At 54.3% G+C, this 16,943-nt stretch overlaps 1 protein-coding gene across 2 annotated transcripts; it reads right to left on the bottom strand.

Moving 5' to 3' along the window:
- Positions 1-6,321: 6,321 nt before the first annotated feature.
- Positions 6,322-16,807, bottom strand: ZFTRAF1 (zinc finger TRAF-type containing 1). 2 transcript variants are annotated; one of them, XM_016185177.2, is made up of 4 exons: positions 16,215-16,807; positions 9,126-9,364; positions 8,521-8,732; positions 6,322-7,042 (listed from the first exon to the last, which is right to left on the bottom strand). In XM_016185177.2, the coding sequence occupies exons 1-4, from the start codon at positions 16,578-16,580 to the stop codon at positions 6,651-6,653; spliced, it is 1,209 nt and encodes a 402-aa protein (XP_016040663.2). In that variant the 5' UTR covers positions 16,581-16,807; the 3' UTR covers positions 6,322-6,650. The 2 variants fall into 2 exon arrangements, with proteins under 2 accessions (XP_016040663.2, XP_060053241.1); XM_060197258.1 differs by lacking the exon at positions 6,322-7,042 and adding an exon at positions 7,360-8,295 and having other exon boundaries at positions 16,215-16,806.
- Positions 16,808-16,943: the final 136 nt, after the last annotated feature.

Genomic DNA, 16,943 nt, shown 5'->3' with positions numbered 1-16,943 from the left:
GGAGACCGGGACGTTGAGAGGCGGAGACTGGCGGGGAAGGGAAGAGGAGGGGAGTCTGGGAGACTGCGAAAAAAGACAAGTGGCGTTGGTGGCTGCCTTTCCCGCAGGTGTCGGAGGAGTCCGGAACCGCTGGCATTCTCGCGCTTAGGAGGAGCAAGAAGCTAGCCATCCACACTTTCCTGGGAGAGGATAGGGTGATGGGTCATCTGCCCCTCAGAGAGGGCGCCCCTTCACGACTATCAGTAGGAACCCCCGGGTGTTTTCCCAGATGAAAGCACAGTGTGCTTGCTGTTCGTGCTTTATTTTTACTTCTGGAGAACTGTGTTCACTCTTTAAAGATTTTATTAGTAAGAGAGATAGACAAAGAAAACCAGAGGGGGAGGCCGGGCGGTAGCGCAGCGGGTTAAGTGCACATGATATGAAGCGCTAGGACTGGCATAAGGACCCCGGTTCGAGCGCCCGGCTCCCCACCTACAGGGGGTCGCTTCACTGGTGGTGAAGCAGGTTTGCGGGTGGTTATCTTTCTCTCTGTCTTCCCCTCCTCTCTTGATTTCTCTCTGTTCTATCGAACAACAATGACAACAATAATAACAACAACAACGACGATAAACAACAAGGGCAACAAAAGGGAAAAAATAGCCTCCAGGAACAGTGGGTTCCTAGTGCAGGCGCCTAGCCCCAGCGATAACCCTGGAGGATTAAAAAAAAAAAAAAAAAAAAGGAGAGAGAGAACCAGAGATTACTCTGGTACTTGCACTGCCAAGGTCAAATTCAGGATCTCATGCTTCAGAATTCAACACTTGGGCAGGGGTGGGAGGTGGGGAGGGTAGCTAGCATAATGGTTAAACAAAGAGACCCTTGCCTAAGGCTTCGAAGTCCCAGATTCAATCTTTCACACCACCAAAAACCACAGCTAATCAACGCACAGGTTAAAAAAAAAAAACAGAATTCAACACTTTACCCAATAGGCCACCTCCCAGACTGCTCCCAGACTCCTCCCCACCCCAACCCCCAACCCCCGGTTTTTCTTAAGAAACAGAGAAGGCAGAGAGGAGTGAGACTGAAGCTTCCTTCAGTGCGGGGGGATGATGCTTGAGCCCGGGTCACACAGAAGGCAAAGCCCACACAATCCAAGTGAGCTGTTTCACCCGCCCTGCGTCCAGTTTTTTTGTTTGTTTGTTTGTTTTTTTGCAGTTATTGAAACTGCAAATGCATGTGGAGCTGTGACTAAGAGGGAAGAGACCCATACTTAGAGTATGGAACTAATAGGACAGCCTGTTGGGTTTTTGTTTGTTTGTTTGTTTGTTTTTAACCAGAGCACTGCCCAGCTCTCGTTTATGGTGGTGCAGAGGATGGAACCTTGCTCGGACTTTGGAACCTCAGGCGTGAGAGCAGTTTTGTATACCATTACGCTATCTATCCCCGCCCCCTGGTGGATGTTTAAATCCCTGCATGTAATTTGCTTGGGTCCCAGTTCTCTGCCCTGAGCTACTCCCACAGCCCCCTTGATTGCCAGACACCTGTCATGTTTGGGTTAAAACAAAACAAAAACAAAAGCAACAACAAAAGAAAAAAAATAGGGGACCTGTGGTGGTATACCCAGTAAAGTGCACACATTAGCATGCACAAAGACCCAGGTTTAAGCCCCCAGTTTCTACCTGCAGGGGGGAAGCTTCACAAGCAGTGAAAACAGTGTTGTAATAAATAAAAAATTTTAAATTGTTAAAAAAGAAAGACAAAGTAAACATTTAAAAAATCATATCGAATGCATTGGTAGAATGCACACTTTACTATGCCCAAGGATTCATGTTTGAACCCCCCAGTCACCACGAGGGAGCACCATGCAGAAAGGAAGCTTCAGAGTCCTGGAGTACTACTGAGATATCTGTACATTTCTTCCTCCCTGTTTTTCACCCTCTAAAGAGGTTACAGAGAACAGTGAAATTGTGCAGGTAGGTGCAGATCCCCAGCAAAAAGCCTCATGGCAACCCAACAAAATAAATAAGTCAGGATAAGGAGATGGAAAAGCAGTTTTTCGGCCAGGCAGTTACAGACCTTGTAAAGCACACATATTATCATGCACAAAGACCCAGGTTCAAGCCCCTGGCCACCACCTGTAGGGGAGAGCTCCATGAGAAACAGTGAAACAGTGCTGCAGATATCTATCTCTTTCTTTCTCCCTCTCTTTCTTCCCCTTCCCTCTCAATTTCTCTCTCATGTCCTTGAACATGGTAATGGCACACTTAGACTTTCATGTCTGCAGTCCAAAGGTCCCAGATTCAATCCCAAGCCCTACAGTCAATCAAACTGGGGACAGCATAATGGTTATGCAAAGACTTTCATGCCTGAAGCAAGAGATTTCAAACACCACAATAAACTGAGCTGAGCAGTGATCTAGAAAAAAACAAAACAAAAAACCAAGTTCCAGGTGCCATAGCCAACTGCCCCAAACCCCACGGCAAAAGAAGGAAATGGATGCTTGAAAACTGATCCAATAAGGACAGTGCCAGCGGGTGGACAGCAAGGCCAATCACTCTGTAGGTGTGGAGTAAGGCCAAGAGGAACGAAGTTGCTGCAGGAGGAAGGTTGGACTAGTCTTTGCCTCTTTTTTTTTTTTTTTTCTTTTTAGAATTTATTTATTCACAAGAAAGATAGGCGGAGAGAGAAAGAACCAGAAATCACTCTGGTATATGTGCTGCTGGGGGATTGAACTCCGGACCTCATGGTTAAGAATCTTGTGCTTTATCCATTGCACCATCTTCCGGACCACCTGTCCTTTGCCTCTTGAAGTGAAATTCCCTCTTGGGCCCTGGCCAGCGCAGAGGCTCTGATACCTTCAGTGAAGTCTGAGGGTGGAGGGACTGTGCAGCAGTACAGCCATAGAGCAGAGAGGCTACCTCAATAGGTTGAAGGTGGTGTGAGAGCCACATTGGGAGGCCAGAGCAGATTTCCTACAGAGCCAACATTCATCCTGAGGCCTGATTTCCCTTCAGCCAGGATCCAGCTTCTCTGCCCCTTAGCTTCCTCACTGGCCAGACAAGAATATGGGAATTACATATAAACGGTAGCTCTTATTATTTTATTTGTGGGTGGTATGAGTGCACTGCTCCATTTGTGGTTTTTTGTTTGTTTTTTTGCCTCTAGGGTTATCGCGGGGGTTCAGTGTCTGCACTATGAATCCCCTGCTCCTGGAAGCCATTTTTCCCATTTTTGTTGTCCTTGTTGTTACCATTGTTATTGTTATTGGATAGGACAAAGAGAAAATGAAAGAGGAGGGAAAGACAGAGGGGGAGAGAAAGATAGACACCTGGGAGTCGGGCGGTAGCACAGTGGGTTAAGCTCAGGTGGCGCAATGCGCAAGGACCCATGCAAAGGTCCCGCTTCGAGCCTCTGGCTCCCCACCTGCAGGGGACTCGCTTCACAAGCGGTGAAGCAGGTCTGCAGGTGTCTTTCTCTCCCCCTTCTCTGTCTTATCCTCCTTTCTCCATTTCTCTCTGTCCTATCCAACAACGACGACATCAATAACAACAATAATAACTACAACAATAAAAGAAGGGCAACAAAAGGGAATAATTTTTTAAAAAAAAGAAAAAAGACACCTGCAGAACTGCTTCACCACTTGTGAAGTGACCCCCCCACAATCCCCGCAGGTGGGGAGCCAGGGGCTCGAACTGGGATTCTTCAACCAGCTCTTGAGATTTGTGCCATGTGTGTTTAATACATTGCACTACCGCCTGGACCCCCATTTGTGAATTTTTTTAAAAAGAACATTTTTCAACAAGACCAACAAAGAAGAATAAATATTTTTTAAAAAAATTTATTCTTTTTTTTCTCTAGGGCTTCGTGGTTCTGAAGCCAATTATTTTCAGACAGGGAAAGTGGGGAAGACACCACAGAACCAATAATGTGGTGGTCAGGCTCCATTCTGTGTTCTGTGGAAGGCAAAGCAGGAGTGTTATCCAGGTGAGTTATCTTGCCAACCCATGTTCATTTAACTTCATGGGAAAGAAATCAGAGTACCACTCCAGCTTATGTGGTGCTGGGGATTGAACCTGGGGCCACATATGTGCAAAGCACATAAATGCTGAGTGACATGCTCACTCCTAGCCCTGGAATTGTAAAAATTATAGTTATTTATAGAAAATATCCAAAGAGAACATGGATCACTAAAAAAAAAAAAAAAGACATGTAAGTCATTTCCAAGAACAGCAAAAATGCCTCTCACTCTGCTCTTTAGAAAATTTGATTTTGGGGAGTTGGGTGGTAGCGCAGTGGGTTAAGCGCACGTGGCACAAAGTACAAGGACCAGCATAAGGATCCCGGTTCGAGCCCCTGGCTCCCCACCTGCAGGGGCGTTGCTTCATAGGCGGTGAAGCAGGTCTGCAGGCGTCTGTCTTTCTCTCGCCCTCTCTATCTTCCCCGCCTCTCTCCATTTCTCTCTGTCCTATCCAACGACGACATCAACAATAACTACAACAACAATAAAAACAAGGGCAACAAAAAGGAAATACATAAATTAAAAAAAAAAAAAGAAAATTTGATTTTTATTATTTTTGTAAATGTCTCACTTTGGGCCAACTGAGGGATGATGTTCACAGAAGTGAGAGGAAGAAGGCATGGATGATAAAGGACCAGATCAGGTCGCTGAAATGATCCAAGGTCCTGGAGACAAGCCATGGGGTCCTTTCAACAGCATGGATGGGGTGCCTGCCAGGAAGCCAAAGACCCACTATGAAATGCCCCAAGGTTTGGGCCCAGCCCCCAGATGGAAGACCCGCACTACACTGCCTCTCCCAGGCACTCCTTCAAGCATAACTACACACTCAGCTGCTGCAGTGATGGTCACAAGACATGTACCCTGGGTTGCACCAGTAGTTCTTCTGGGTGTCTAGACATAACCACCTTTAGAGGGGACTCTCTGTGGTGGTGCATGACCTCCTCCTCCACCCCAGGAGCTCAGGCTGCTCTGATCTCCCCATCTTCATGTCCCCCCTCCCCAACCCCTGGCAGCATTCCACCTTCCCCTACACCCAGAGATCTACTACCTCCCACCTACTCCCACTCCCACACCCACTGCACCTGCTGGTCACCTCTGATGAATAAGTCCATCACACATGCACCTCCCTTCCCAACTTTGGAGGCATTAGTTACAAGATGGTCCAGCACCTGTCTACCTGAGGATGGCTGCCCCGAAGGATGTGCTGGGGAGAAGGGAAGGTTCTTACAGAGGGCAGAAAACTACACACAGCACCTCTGGGACCCCATAGGATCCTCAAAGCCCCCAGGTCCTAAACTGAGAATCAGGGGCAAGACAAGCCCCTCAGAATAGCTCAGGAGCCTGATCACATGAAAATGGGACGAGGTTGGTGCTCCAACCCACAGCTCCCATCTCTTAGCCTCCAACTTGATGAAGGGAGGCAGAAACCCCAGAGACAGGCCTGCCCACTGAGCCTTGAAGGCATGGGCAATGGGAGGCGTCTATCAGAGGCTGCTGGAGGCATAGGGTGGGACAGGTCAGGGGTAAAGGAAAACCTTCTTTGGTATTGAAGCAACAAAAAGCTATTACAGGAGAGCTGCCCCTAAGCTAGTGTGATAGGCCATGCTTGCCTTTTCCCCACAAGTTGAGGGTCCTGGGACCAGGAGGCAGCCCAGGGCTTCTAGGCTGTACTTCTTTCTCCCAAAGGCCTGGCTGCTCATTGCCACTGAGAGCCAGGCCTGAGAAGCAGTGCAGTTGAGGCTGGAAGGGGCAGCCACTCCCTTGGGTAAGAAGCCACACTGCTTAAGTGCTGACCTCCACAGTAGACCTGACATAGGGCCAGTGGCCAGTCCCTGAGAGAAGTGTGGGGGCAGCCTTCCACTCAAGAACCTTATCCCACCACACTTGCTCACTGACAGGGTCCCAAGAGCTTGCTCTTTGGCCCGGGGGGTGCTGAGTCTTCCAAACAAAACACAGACAATACATTCTCTTGCTAGGTGTGCACAACTTGTAGACGAGCCTGTACAGTTTAATTTCTTTTCTTTTCCCTTGAGGAGAAGACAATTTCACCCTGCATTCCGAAAACGTCTGCTTAGCCTTGGTGGCCAAGTCCTGCCTCCCTGGGAATGGCTGGGGCTTGGGGTCCCAAGGCTGCAGTAACAGCACTTCCCTCCTTGCCCCCTGCTATGGCCCCTGTGATCTGTGACCCAGACCCTGGGGGTAGTGTCTGAGTCCTGGGGGTGTGGAGGTAAAGGAACAGGAATGGGTGGGTGGGCTCTGACCCAGGCCAAACCCAAGCCCCCAAGCTGTCCCATCACAGCCACACCTTCTAACAAAACAGAAAGTAGGAAACAAGGGTTCCTTTTTAATTGCAATCAAATATGGCGTCCGAAGTCAGCCAGGCCCCGAGTCCGGCCCAGAGCAGGCAGCACGCCTCACCACGCGAGGAGGACCGGCCTGCCACTGGCAGCCCCACCATGTCCCTGAGCCTCTTGTCTCCTCTGTGGTGACCCAGCCTCTGGCCCGGGGACAGGAGAAGGCGGGGCAGTGGGTGCTCACACCTTCGCACACGCATGCACACGATCCCAAGGTTTGCTTGTGTTCGTTCTCCTTGCCAGGATGGTCGGCCAGCACTGGAGCGGCCAGCAGGTGTGGGCAGCAGAGGGGGGGCTGCCTACTTCTGTATCTGGAACAGGAAGAACCGCAGGTTGATGTTCTTGGCGGCCAGCAGCTTGTTGCACTCCACAGAGTCGACAATGGGTAGCGGCACGTAGTCCGTCTCATTGCTCTCATTGGTGAAGGCAAAGTGGTAGATCACGGGGCTGATCTTCACATCATCATACGGGCCCTTGAGCAGCAGGAAGGAGCACTCCAGGGGTGATGTGACCTTGCTCTTGAGGAGGAGCTGGAAGGACAGCGTTCGCTTGCAGGATAGGTTGGGGTTGCGCTCCGAGTCATTCACGCGAGCCTTCAGGACCCATGTCTGGTTGAGTACTGTGAAGCGTGGTGTCTCGTAGTACAGGCGGGTGATGAAGTCATCAGTGCGGTAGGGCCGAAACTGGACTTCTGCGGAGACAGACAAACAGCAGCAGTTAGTGTGGGTGGGGCTGGGCAGGCACCTTCCTGGGCTGAAGACACAGGCTCAGCTCAGGAACAAGGCCACTTACCAGAACAGTGAACTCAACTTGTCATAGGGCCAGTCAAATGCAAAATGGAGGCGCGCACAAGCCTTGGGGGACAACTACTGACAGAAGTGGCATGCGTCAGCAGCAGGCAGTCCCTTGTCTGCGAGAAGGTGGGCCTAATCTGGCCAGCCCAACCCCGCTAGCCTCCCTCCTGGCCCCCCCAGGCGTGGGGGAAGCAAACACACAGACAGGATGCAATTCTCAGAACAAGTACACTTTTATTGGTTCCGATACAGAGCTGCCAGGAAAGCCGGCGGGCAGGCAGGCGCGAGCATTGGGCCCCAAAGGCTTTGCGGTGGTGGCATCTGGGAGCGCCAGTCAGTCAGTGGGCGGCTCTGCCATCACACAGTCCTTTCATCACAGCCTGTGGCCGGCAAGTCCCTCCACAGAGGTGGCCAGTCCTTCCTGAGTGGACAGGGCTCCCCCTGGCCACTGCTGCATTCACGATGCCACAACCCACCCAGACCCTTGAGGTCCAGCCTGGCTTATTTGTACCACAGTGCCCAGCAGGGCAGCTGAAGCTGCGACTAAGCTGGGGCCATGGCCTTCTGCTGCTGCAGCAGCCCCCGTGCACTCGGTTGCTTGGGTCTGCACAGGCCCACACCGAGCCAGGTGCAGTTCAGGCAGCATGATGTGACTGGCTGCCTGTGACTGCCCTTGACGCTGAGCTGGCCGCCTGGTGGGGGCTGGACAGAAGAGGGCCCCAGTGTTAGCAGGTGCTCTTGTTGTCTGGGTCTGGACCAGGCCCTGGCCTGGCTCCTGCTCCCCAGCATGTCCAAAGGTGGTGGCAGTGGCCTGGAGGGCCCAGGAGATCCAGTGGGCCTGGGTGCCTTCCCTGGGCAGTCATTTCCCTGGGCAGTCACTCCCGGCTCTGCAGTTTGAGCTGGGCACCCTCAGCTTGTTCTGGAGCCCTGGCCCTGAGCTGCTTCTTGCAGGGTCTCAGGAGGCCCATGGCCACCAATGTGACTGCCCGCAGGCAGGCCGAGATGTGATGAGTCTCTTCTTGCCCCTGGGCACACACGGCAGGCCCCCAGCTCCAGGGCACCCAGACACACCCACCTTCCGGTTAGACCCCGGCTGTCCCAAGGCTGTGTCCCCATTCAATGAGGACGCCACCCGGCTGGGGTGGCAGGGCTGGGGGAGGAAGACCGGTGAGAGGGGCCTCAGTAAGACCGTGCAGATGCCCCCAGAAGCCTGCCCCACCCCACCCCCAGCCTCCACCTTCTTCCCTGTCATCCTCCCATTCACCAAGAGCTGTCCAAAACTGGTCACCCAGTGAAGCCTGTGCCCCATTACCCAAGCTCCGGGCCGCCTCTCTCCTAGCCTGTGCGGCATGCAGCAGGCGGTGGGGCGCCTCACCTGTGTAGCCGATCTTCTCAAAACTGAGCAGACTGAAGATGCCGTTGTACAGCTGCATCTCCTTGCGGTGGCTCTGGTCCATCTCATCCAGGATCTCCATCAGCTCATTGCCCGTCTTGGTGGGGTGGGCACATGCAGCCTCATGCACTGTCAGCTCGTGGAAGGGGCCGTGCCAGGGGCAGCCAATGCGCTTGTACTTGCACTGTGTCACCCTGGGAGAAGGCAGGCACTGCAGTCACAGCCCCAGCGGGCCTCCACCTCAGCCTGCTCATCCACAAGCCCCTCCCTGAGGGCCCCAGGGGAGGGGCTGAGTGTGAGATGAAAAGGTGCATGTGTGAGCCTATACCCACTGCCCCCAGCACCTGTTGGAGCAGTCTTGGGCCCCTGGACCAATCAGGCCTGGGGTGGGGTGGCTTCTACCTCCCCACTACTCATCTGTCTTCCAGAGCCCTGGAGCTGGCTGTGTTCTCCTAGGCCAGCCTGAGACCAGTACATGGTGGGCACCCTAGAGAGTAAGACTCCATCCAGACAGCAGGTGGGTGCACAGCCCCACCCTGCCCCCTCGTGCCCAGGCTGTGTGGGGACCCCAGGCTCACTGTGGCTACCTGTCTTGGCACTCCTCTTTTTGGTGCCTCTCCAGGAGGGATCGGGGGAACTGGCGTAGGCAGAAGCCGCACTCGAATGGCAGCTCGCTCACGGCCTTCTCCACAGCCAGGTTGCGGCAGCAGAGGCTCTTACTGATCTCACAGCGACAGTTGGGGCAGGTGGCCTGCTCCTCCTTCAGCCGGGCATCTGCTAGTAGGTGGATAAAACAGCCAGCGCACATCAAGTGACCGTTAGTACACTGTGGAGAAGGAAAGGGAGGTGAAGTTTGCAGACCTGTGGACTCCACTGTCCACTGGCCCCGCCAGACTGTCCTGAGGGTTGTGCTCAGGGTAGCTGTCCTCTCCCTTACTGCAGACAGGGTAGGCGGGGCTTTGTGGAGAGTTGGGTGTCTAAGGGTAGCCCAAGCACTGCTCATGGTTGGCTGGCTACCACTGGCCAGTTTGGCCACACTAGGGTTTGAAACCTGGCATTTTCCTCATCCCCAAAACTGAAAATTATCCCAAGAGTACCCTGAAGGCCCTGGTTGCAGGGAATTATAGGGATATAGGGTGGCAGGCCTTGGGCAGCAGCTGTTAGGTGGAGCAGACACTGTCCCCAAGACTATGCTCTTTGGTCTTCAGGAATGCCACAAAGTGGTGCTTGGCTCCTCCACTCCAACCCTCCCTGGCCAGCAGCTGTCACCTACCTTGTGAGGCTGGGGACCTGCAGGGGCTTTCCTGAGTTAGGCAGGTGGGGAAGTGAGCTTCCTGGGACAGGGCAGTAGACACAATTGGTCTCCTTCCCTTTCCTTTTTTTTTTTTTTTTTTTAATATTTATTTATTTTCGCCTTTGTTGTCCTTTTTTTTGTTGTTGTTATTGTCGTTGTTAGGACAGAGAGAAATGGAGAGAGGATGGGAAAAAAAAAGAGGGGGAGAGAAAGATAAGACACCTGCAGACCTGCTTCACTGCCTGTAAAGCGACTCCCCTGCAGGTGGAGAGCCAGGGGCTCAAACCAGGATCCTTATATCAGTCCTTGTGCTTCGTGCCACATGCGCTTATCCCCCTGCGCTATGCTCAACTCCCCTCCTTCCCTTTCTAAACCCGTGGAGAGGTGGTCAAGATGCTGCCCTCCCACTGAGGGGTGCCTGTCCATAGGACTCTGGGCTGCTGTCCTGGGCTTCTCACTGGCTGTAACCTCCAGGGCTCACTGAGTGGGGAGAGAAGCCACATAGGAAAAGGCATGGGAGTGAGTATGTGCGGGGAGGAGAGCTGAGTGCCCTCAGACATGGCCAGTGTGGCGCCTGAGGAAACTAAGCAGGGCCAGGTGGGGAGGGGCATCAAAGACTAGGGGAGTCCTGGGAAGAGTTTTCCTGAGGGACACACGAGATCTCCATTTGAAGACCTCAGAGGTAAGCCCTAGTCACTGGGCCACAGGCTTCTCTGGGCTTCGGGTCTTCTTGAAAGGGCACCAGGTGCCCCTTCACTGGAGGACCTGGGCACCCTGGAGTGAGAAGCATTGAGAGGGTCAACCAGTTTTTGGTACCCATGGGCAGGTCTGGGGCTGAGCATGTAAAGGGACCTGTGTGCGGGTGGAGAGCCCAGGCAAAGGCCTCCTTCATAGACTTCATGAAGCAGTTTCTACTTAGGGAAAATGCAAATAGACTAAAGGCAGAAGAGGAGCAGGGCCCCAGGTAGCGGCTGGCACTATGGGAAGGCTGGTCCTGGAGCAGTAAGAACAAGCTGAGGGCCCCAGAGGTCAGAGAGAAGAGATGTAATGAGAGAAGGGGTGGGCTGGAGACACTTGGATGCCACAGGCTGATGTCAATGGTGGGTCTGGGCCTGCTAAAGCCCAGTATGAGCCATACCTTCCAGACAGCAGGAGGAAGTGGCACCGCCAGCTGTGTGTGTCGTGGTGGTGGGGGATTCAAGAACCCTTTTGGGAGACCTGAAGCATCATGCTTGAGAAGGGACACCAAGAACTCCACGTGACCCACAGGATGCCAACACAATGACGACAAGCCCCACCAAAGCCCAGGGCTCCATGTGGTCAGCTCTGGCCCTAGAGGTCACCCAGGGAGAGACCACTGGCAGAGCTACCGGAACCTGCCTGGTTCATCTTCTGTCCAGGCGGCCCAGCCCCAGCACAGGTAGGAGAGTGAGAAACTGAGGACAATGTCCCGAGCCTCTGGCCTTCAAATGGGGGCTCAGGTGATACTGCACCATGGGGGTGTGTGCAGCACTGACCCTGCCTTCTAGGGGAGCCTGCAAGCTCTGGGACAGAGGAGAGGCACTGCCCCTCTGCTTAGCCAGTGCTCACAGTGCACCATGCAGCTGCCTGAGTAACACTCTCAGGGGACAGCCAGTGGCTGGCCTGGGCCCAGCTGACACCTAGCCCGGTGGTCTGTTCATAGCGGGATGGTTATCATTCTCCAGTGCCCTCCCCACCACCCAGGAGGCCTGCAGTTCCCTGATCAAGAGCCAGGCTCTGTACATGGGCTGGCGCAGCCTTACTGAGGCCAAGATCTGTCCAGCCAGAGTTAAGGCCCCTGAAGACTGCACTGCTAGGCTGTATGCTCAGCCCTGTGGACAATGTCACAAACTCTGTACACCCCAGGAAGTGCTCTGGCAGTATGGAGGGCAGGCTGCTGGCCCCACCCACAAGCAAGCTCCCCGGTGGAAGCAACAGCATATGAGGGTCCTCCAGCAGATACTGGCTTGAAGTCCTTCCCATAGGCTGACCACCTGCCCTCTCTGGGACATTCTAATACAAAAGGCACTGAGAATAGGACTCCTCCCAGCATACCATAGACATAAAGCACCACAGTGGTTGTTACATGGCCCCTGCCTGATAAAACCCAAAGCAACTCCTCAGCATGAGCTCTCCCCTCACCTCTGGGATCTCCATTTCCATCTCCTAAAAAAAACCCTTACTCCCTCCAGAGATCCACTTCTCCCTGGGCTCAGGAAGGCCTTAGAAAGCACTCCTCCCTGAGGCCAGAATGATACTGGACTCCCAAGCATGAGGTCCCGAGTTCGATCCCTGTGCCAGAGTGATGTCTGGTTCTTTCTCTCTCCTCCTTTCTCACAAATAAAATCTTAAAAAAGAAAGAAAAAAAGAAAGAAAGAAAGAAAGAAAGAAAGAAAGAAAGAAAGAGAGGGAAAGGAAAGGAAAGGAAAGGAAAGGAAAGGAAGGTAAGGATAGGATAGGAAAGGAGAGGAGAAAGCACTCCACCACTTCTGAGAACCAAACCCTGGCTAGGCCCTCCTTCTAGCCTAGTGAGTGTGGTCTCTCAAAGCCTGGGGGCCCCTACATGCTCCCTTTATAGAGAAAAGCTTGGCAACCAGGCTCACAAGCACAGTCCACCCCCAAGACTACAGCCAGGCTTATTCCTATGGGCACTACCCTGAAAGTGCTTCTTGGCCTAGCTCAAGATGGAGAGCCTTAAGGCCACAGGCCCTGCCAACTCTTTAGCTTCGGGGCTAGCAGCATCCAAGGCACAGTGCTGTTGGAGTGAAGGTGGGCCCACCACTCCTTTCTTGGTACCCAGAAAGTCAGAACCCCACCAGCAACCATCAGACTAGCACACAGAACTTAAGTACCATCAGAATCAAAAGGTCACTCAAAATGAGAAGGCACTGTGGCCCAAGAGATGATATACTGGATATGGCATTAGATTTTCAAGCATGATGCTCTGAGTTCAATCCCTGGCATTGCATGTGCCAAAGTGATGCTCTGGTTCTCTTCTCCCCTCTTGTTAATAATTAAGTGCTGGAAAACACAAAGTACTGCCACAAGAAACAAAACTTCTCAACTAACCAAGACCCCAGAAACTCCCTCATCTCTCTCTCTAATATTCAAAGCTCTTCTCTGCTAACTCCTTTGCCTACAAGGACAAGCCAGCCACAGTATGGGAGATGGGAGGAGGCAGGTCAAGTGGTGGGTGTCCCTCCAGGCTCCCCTCAGTCTATAAAAAAAAACATGTCGTGTGATGGCTTCCTGAGGCCTATGGCCACACTGGTCTTTCATCAATATGCCTGCTATCAGATAACTATCCTGGGACCAAGAGGTCTTAGAGGTGTGTTTGTGTGTGTGTGTGTGTGTGTCCACCCTCTGGAAAGGACAGGAGAATTTGGGATGTAGCCTGTGTCATGAAGACAGGAGCTGAACAGGACTGTCTGCAGGGCCCAGGTCTGAGCCTAGAGCAGTGGGCTCAAGGGCTGGAATGTGGGGTCATAATGTCACAGAGGTACCTAGGACTCCTCACCCTGACAGGGCTCACAGGAGCTTTTCTGTTGGGAACCTGGTGAGGGCAGAAAAGCTCCCAGCTGCTCCCAGAGATGCCAGCAGAGTCAGGGCTAGGTCTGGTGAAGGAAGACACCAGCCTAAGAGGAGCTAGGGTAGAACTGAGGAAGCCTGAGGGTGTGAGCGCCCCTCAAGGTTGCATACATACTCTGCAAAGGAGGTGCTCCCCAGACAGGGCCACAGGGCTGCATCCAGAGCACCACTTGTGCTGCGGTCTAGGGCTCCTTGCATCGGTCCTTGAGCTTTGTGCCATGTGCACTTAACCACTGCGCTACTGTCCGGCCCCTTGGTCTAGGGTTCCTGATAAAAACCCTCCTGCCCTTATCCAGAAGCCTGCCCAGGACTCCGGAGGGTGGCTACATACCTGCCAGGTCAGTCACCAAGGCCACACCTGACACCCACATGGGGAACATCAAAGCCAGCAACTACTACTTCTGTCCTGTCCCTGCACTCATCTGATGCAGGCAAGGGAGAGCTATTCATATGGCCCCCGGTACAACACTGGAGCAAGGTCTCTGCCCCATGCTGGGATATGCCAGGCATGCAGGAGAGCCCAACTAACTTGAGCCCACCACGGCAGCTTACTCCAGCCCAACAAGGTCTTCTACCACTAAGGGTTTCCTGGCAGGGTGGTGGATCTGGCGAGAGAGCAAGCTATCAAGTTACTGTACACCTGACTAACCCCACAGGCCTGTGGAGCCATCCCCATAGCCTTTGAGGCCAGGAAGAGACACAGAGTTCTACATGGCCACCAGGCTCTCACCCCAGAGCTGGGCTCTATCAGATTTGGTCTTTGGGACAGGTGGCATGGTACGGCCTGCCTAGTTCTGTGTCCCAGTAGGATTGGACAATACCTTTCCAGTGGGAGAGTGAGCGAGTGCTTGAGTCTGACCCCCAAAAGACAGCCAGCAGAAGCAGAGAGCTGAACCCAGGTCACAGGTGACCCAATAAGGACACACAGAGACTCCATTTCCACCTGTCTCAAGGCAGTGTGGCCCCAGCTATTCATGACTCGATCCTGCCAGCTCGAGTGCTCACCAGGCATGGCCTGCCCCAACCTCTCTAAGGAGCTGCCAAGGAGCCTTTCCTCCTTTCCTGTCTCCTGTCAGGCTCTCACATCCTAGTCTTTCAGCTTGGGCTCTACTGCGCCTCCATGCCATCACCCCTGCTCCATGAGAAAGCTCTAGATGACAGGCCTCTAGAGACAAGAGGAGGCCAAGCAACAACTCCCCCCTACCCAAGACCCAGGTAGTGCTGGGAAGAATGGAAGTGGGATAGGGTAGCACAGTTCATCATCAGCTAGCTCTCCTGTGCAACTGGCCTATGTCCCTGGGAGAACTCACTAGGCCGTGTGGTGGGACTCAGGTCAGAGCAACCCCACCTCACTTTCTACCAGTCATTCAAAAGTTTATCTCCTGCCTAGCTCACCTCCTAGTACAACCTGGTCCAGTTTAAACCAGCTGGTCCACGGTGCCTCTGGCTGATACACAGCTATGGCTCACTGTGCTGAGTGCACCAGGAACCAGTACCATGTGCCTGATGATCATTCCAAGTGCAGCCCATGCAAGGGACGGAGGGCAGAGCTGGCCAGGGAGGAGAGCAGAGCCCTCAATTCCACCCCTTGGGACTCCCACCACTGGTTTGGCTCTCTAAGGTCCCTGGTTTTCCTGAGTTACCCGTCTAGTTAGGAGCTTTCCAAAGTCCAGGAAAGGTCACTGCTAACTCCTCAGACAACTCACCTTTCCTCCCACTGCTTCCAATGTCTTCTCTTTCCTATCACCCAAGCACCCAATGATCCTCCCAAGCAACCTCACGCCAGAGCAGGGAGGACCTGAAGATTCAAAATTTGGAGAAATAGCCACCCAGACTAGCCCAGCTCTGTTTACTTTGAAAGTGGTCCTTTACTTAGGGCCCCAGGTTTCCAGACATCTAAACACAAAGAAAGTGATGGAAGATATGTCTCATTTCTCAGAGAGAGTCTGGAGGATGGAGGCATCACAGGGAGAGGGCTGAGATGGAGACAGATGAAAGACAGGATACTACATTATATTCCTACTGATACACATGTGAGATGCAGTGGGTCAGGTGCCCCTACTGACTGCTCTCAGGTGGCTAAGAGCTCTGAGTCCAGCCACTATGCTGGAGGCTAAACAGAGAGAGGCAGCCTAGGGGACCAAACATGCCGTGGTTGAAGCAGATAGGGTGGGAACCAAGCCTGGGGCATACACGTCATGTACAGAGTGTGAGGACTGGATGTGGGGTTTGAAGGTGTGTATCATCCTAACCGGGACAGAAAGAGGTACGTATTGGAGAAAAGAGGCAACCCTTTCCTTCTCAGTGTTTTGAGAATAATGGGTCAGATGTAAGAGATTCTTCCACACTGAAGGGGCTGAAGACAGGTTTGGGGGTGTGGCTGCCAATGGAATTGAGATGTGGAATGACAGGGAAAACCAGGGCTCCCTAAGTCCAAGGAACTTGGGAAGGAGGAAAGCAGGTTCCTGGCTGGGACAAGTGTGGGTTTCTGTCACTGGCTTTCTCTGGGGTCAGTTGGGGAACAGGGGAGATGAAGAGGGAAGGGCAGCGGGAAAGCTGGAAAAGAAAGGGGGATCTGGGTAGACGGCGAGATTCAATTGGTAAAAGGGGAAGTCAGAACAAGGAAAGGGGGTTCCGTGCAGAAAGCCAGAGTCCCGGGAGAAGGAAGAGGAGTTGCCATAGGCGCCGGTGCCGACCTCCGAGGAGACGCGGGCCGGGGCGGCCGGGGGCTGAAGCCGGGCGGGCCGGGTCGGGATCGGGCCGGCGGCCCTACCTGGTACACGGAGGCCTTGGGCAGGTCCAGGCAGACGGTGCAGCACAGCACCGAGTAGAGCCGCTCCTCCAGCTTCCCGCTGCCGGCCGCCGCCGCCGCCGCCGCCGCCTCGGCAGCCTCGGCTGCCCGCAGCCGCTTCTTGGGCGGCGCATCGGGGTCGCCGGCCGCCTCCTGCAGCTGCCGGGCGCCAGCCAGGCTCGCCTCGTCCGAGAGCCCGGGCCCCGCCGCCTCGCCCAGCGCAGCCGCTGGTCCCGCAGCTGCCCCGGGTCCGGCCCCGACCCCAGCCCCGGCTCCGCCCCCGGCCGGCACTGCGCCCGTGGGCCCCGCGGACGGGCCGCCCCCGCCGGCCTCCTCGGCGCCGGACATCACGGCCGGCCGGCCCAGCAGGCGGGTGCCGGTGTGCTCCCGCGGCTGGAAGTTAGGGCGCGGCGCGCTCCCGCCGCCCTGCCGCTGCCGCCGCGACCCTGCCGCCCCGCACCCGGCGCCGCCGCTCTAATGGGTTCGGCCCGTGCGTCGCCCCGCAATCGCCCCGGCCACCGACCCCGGCGCAGCCGCCATCTTTGTTTTCGCTGCGCGCCCCCCCCACCGCTGCCACCGCCCCCTGGGCTCCCGGTCACGTGAGCAGCACGGGGCCAATGGGAGCGCCGCTCCGGGGAAACCACCAGAGCCAATAGGTGTGCCACGGCCCGCCCCTGCAGGAAGGGGGCGGAGTTTTGGCGACCCGGAGCC

The sequence above is a fragment of the Erinaceus europaeus genome, chromosome 1 (assembly GCF_950295315.1).
Source record: "Erinaceus europaeus chromosome 1, mEriEur2.1, whole genome shotgun sequence".
Classification (NCBI taxonomy): domain Eukaryota; kingdom Metazoa; phylum Chordata; class Mammalia; order Eulipotyphla; family Erinaceidae; genus Erinaceus; species Erinaceus europaeus.
This window is presented reverse-complemented; position numbering and strand designations above follow the sequence as displayed.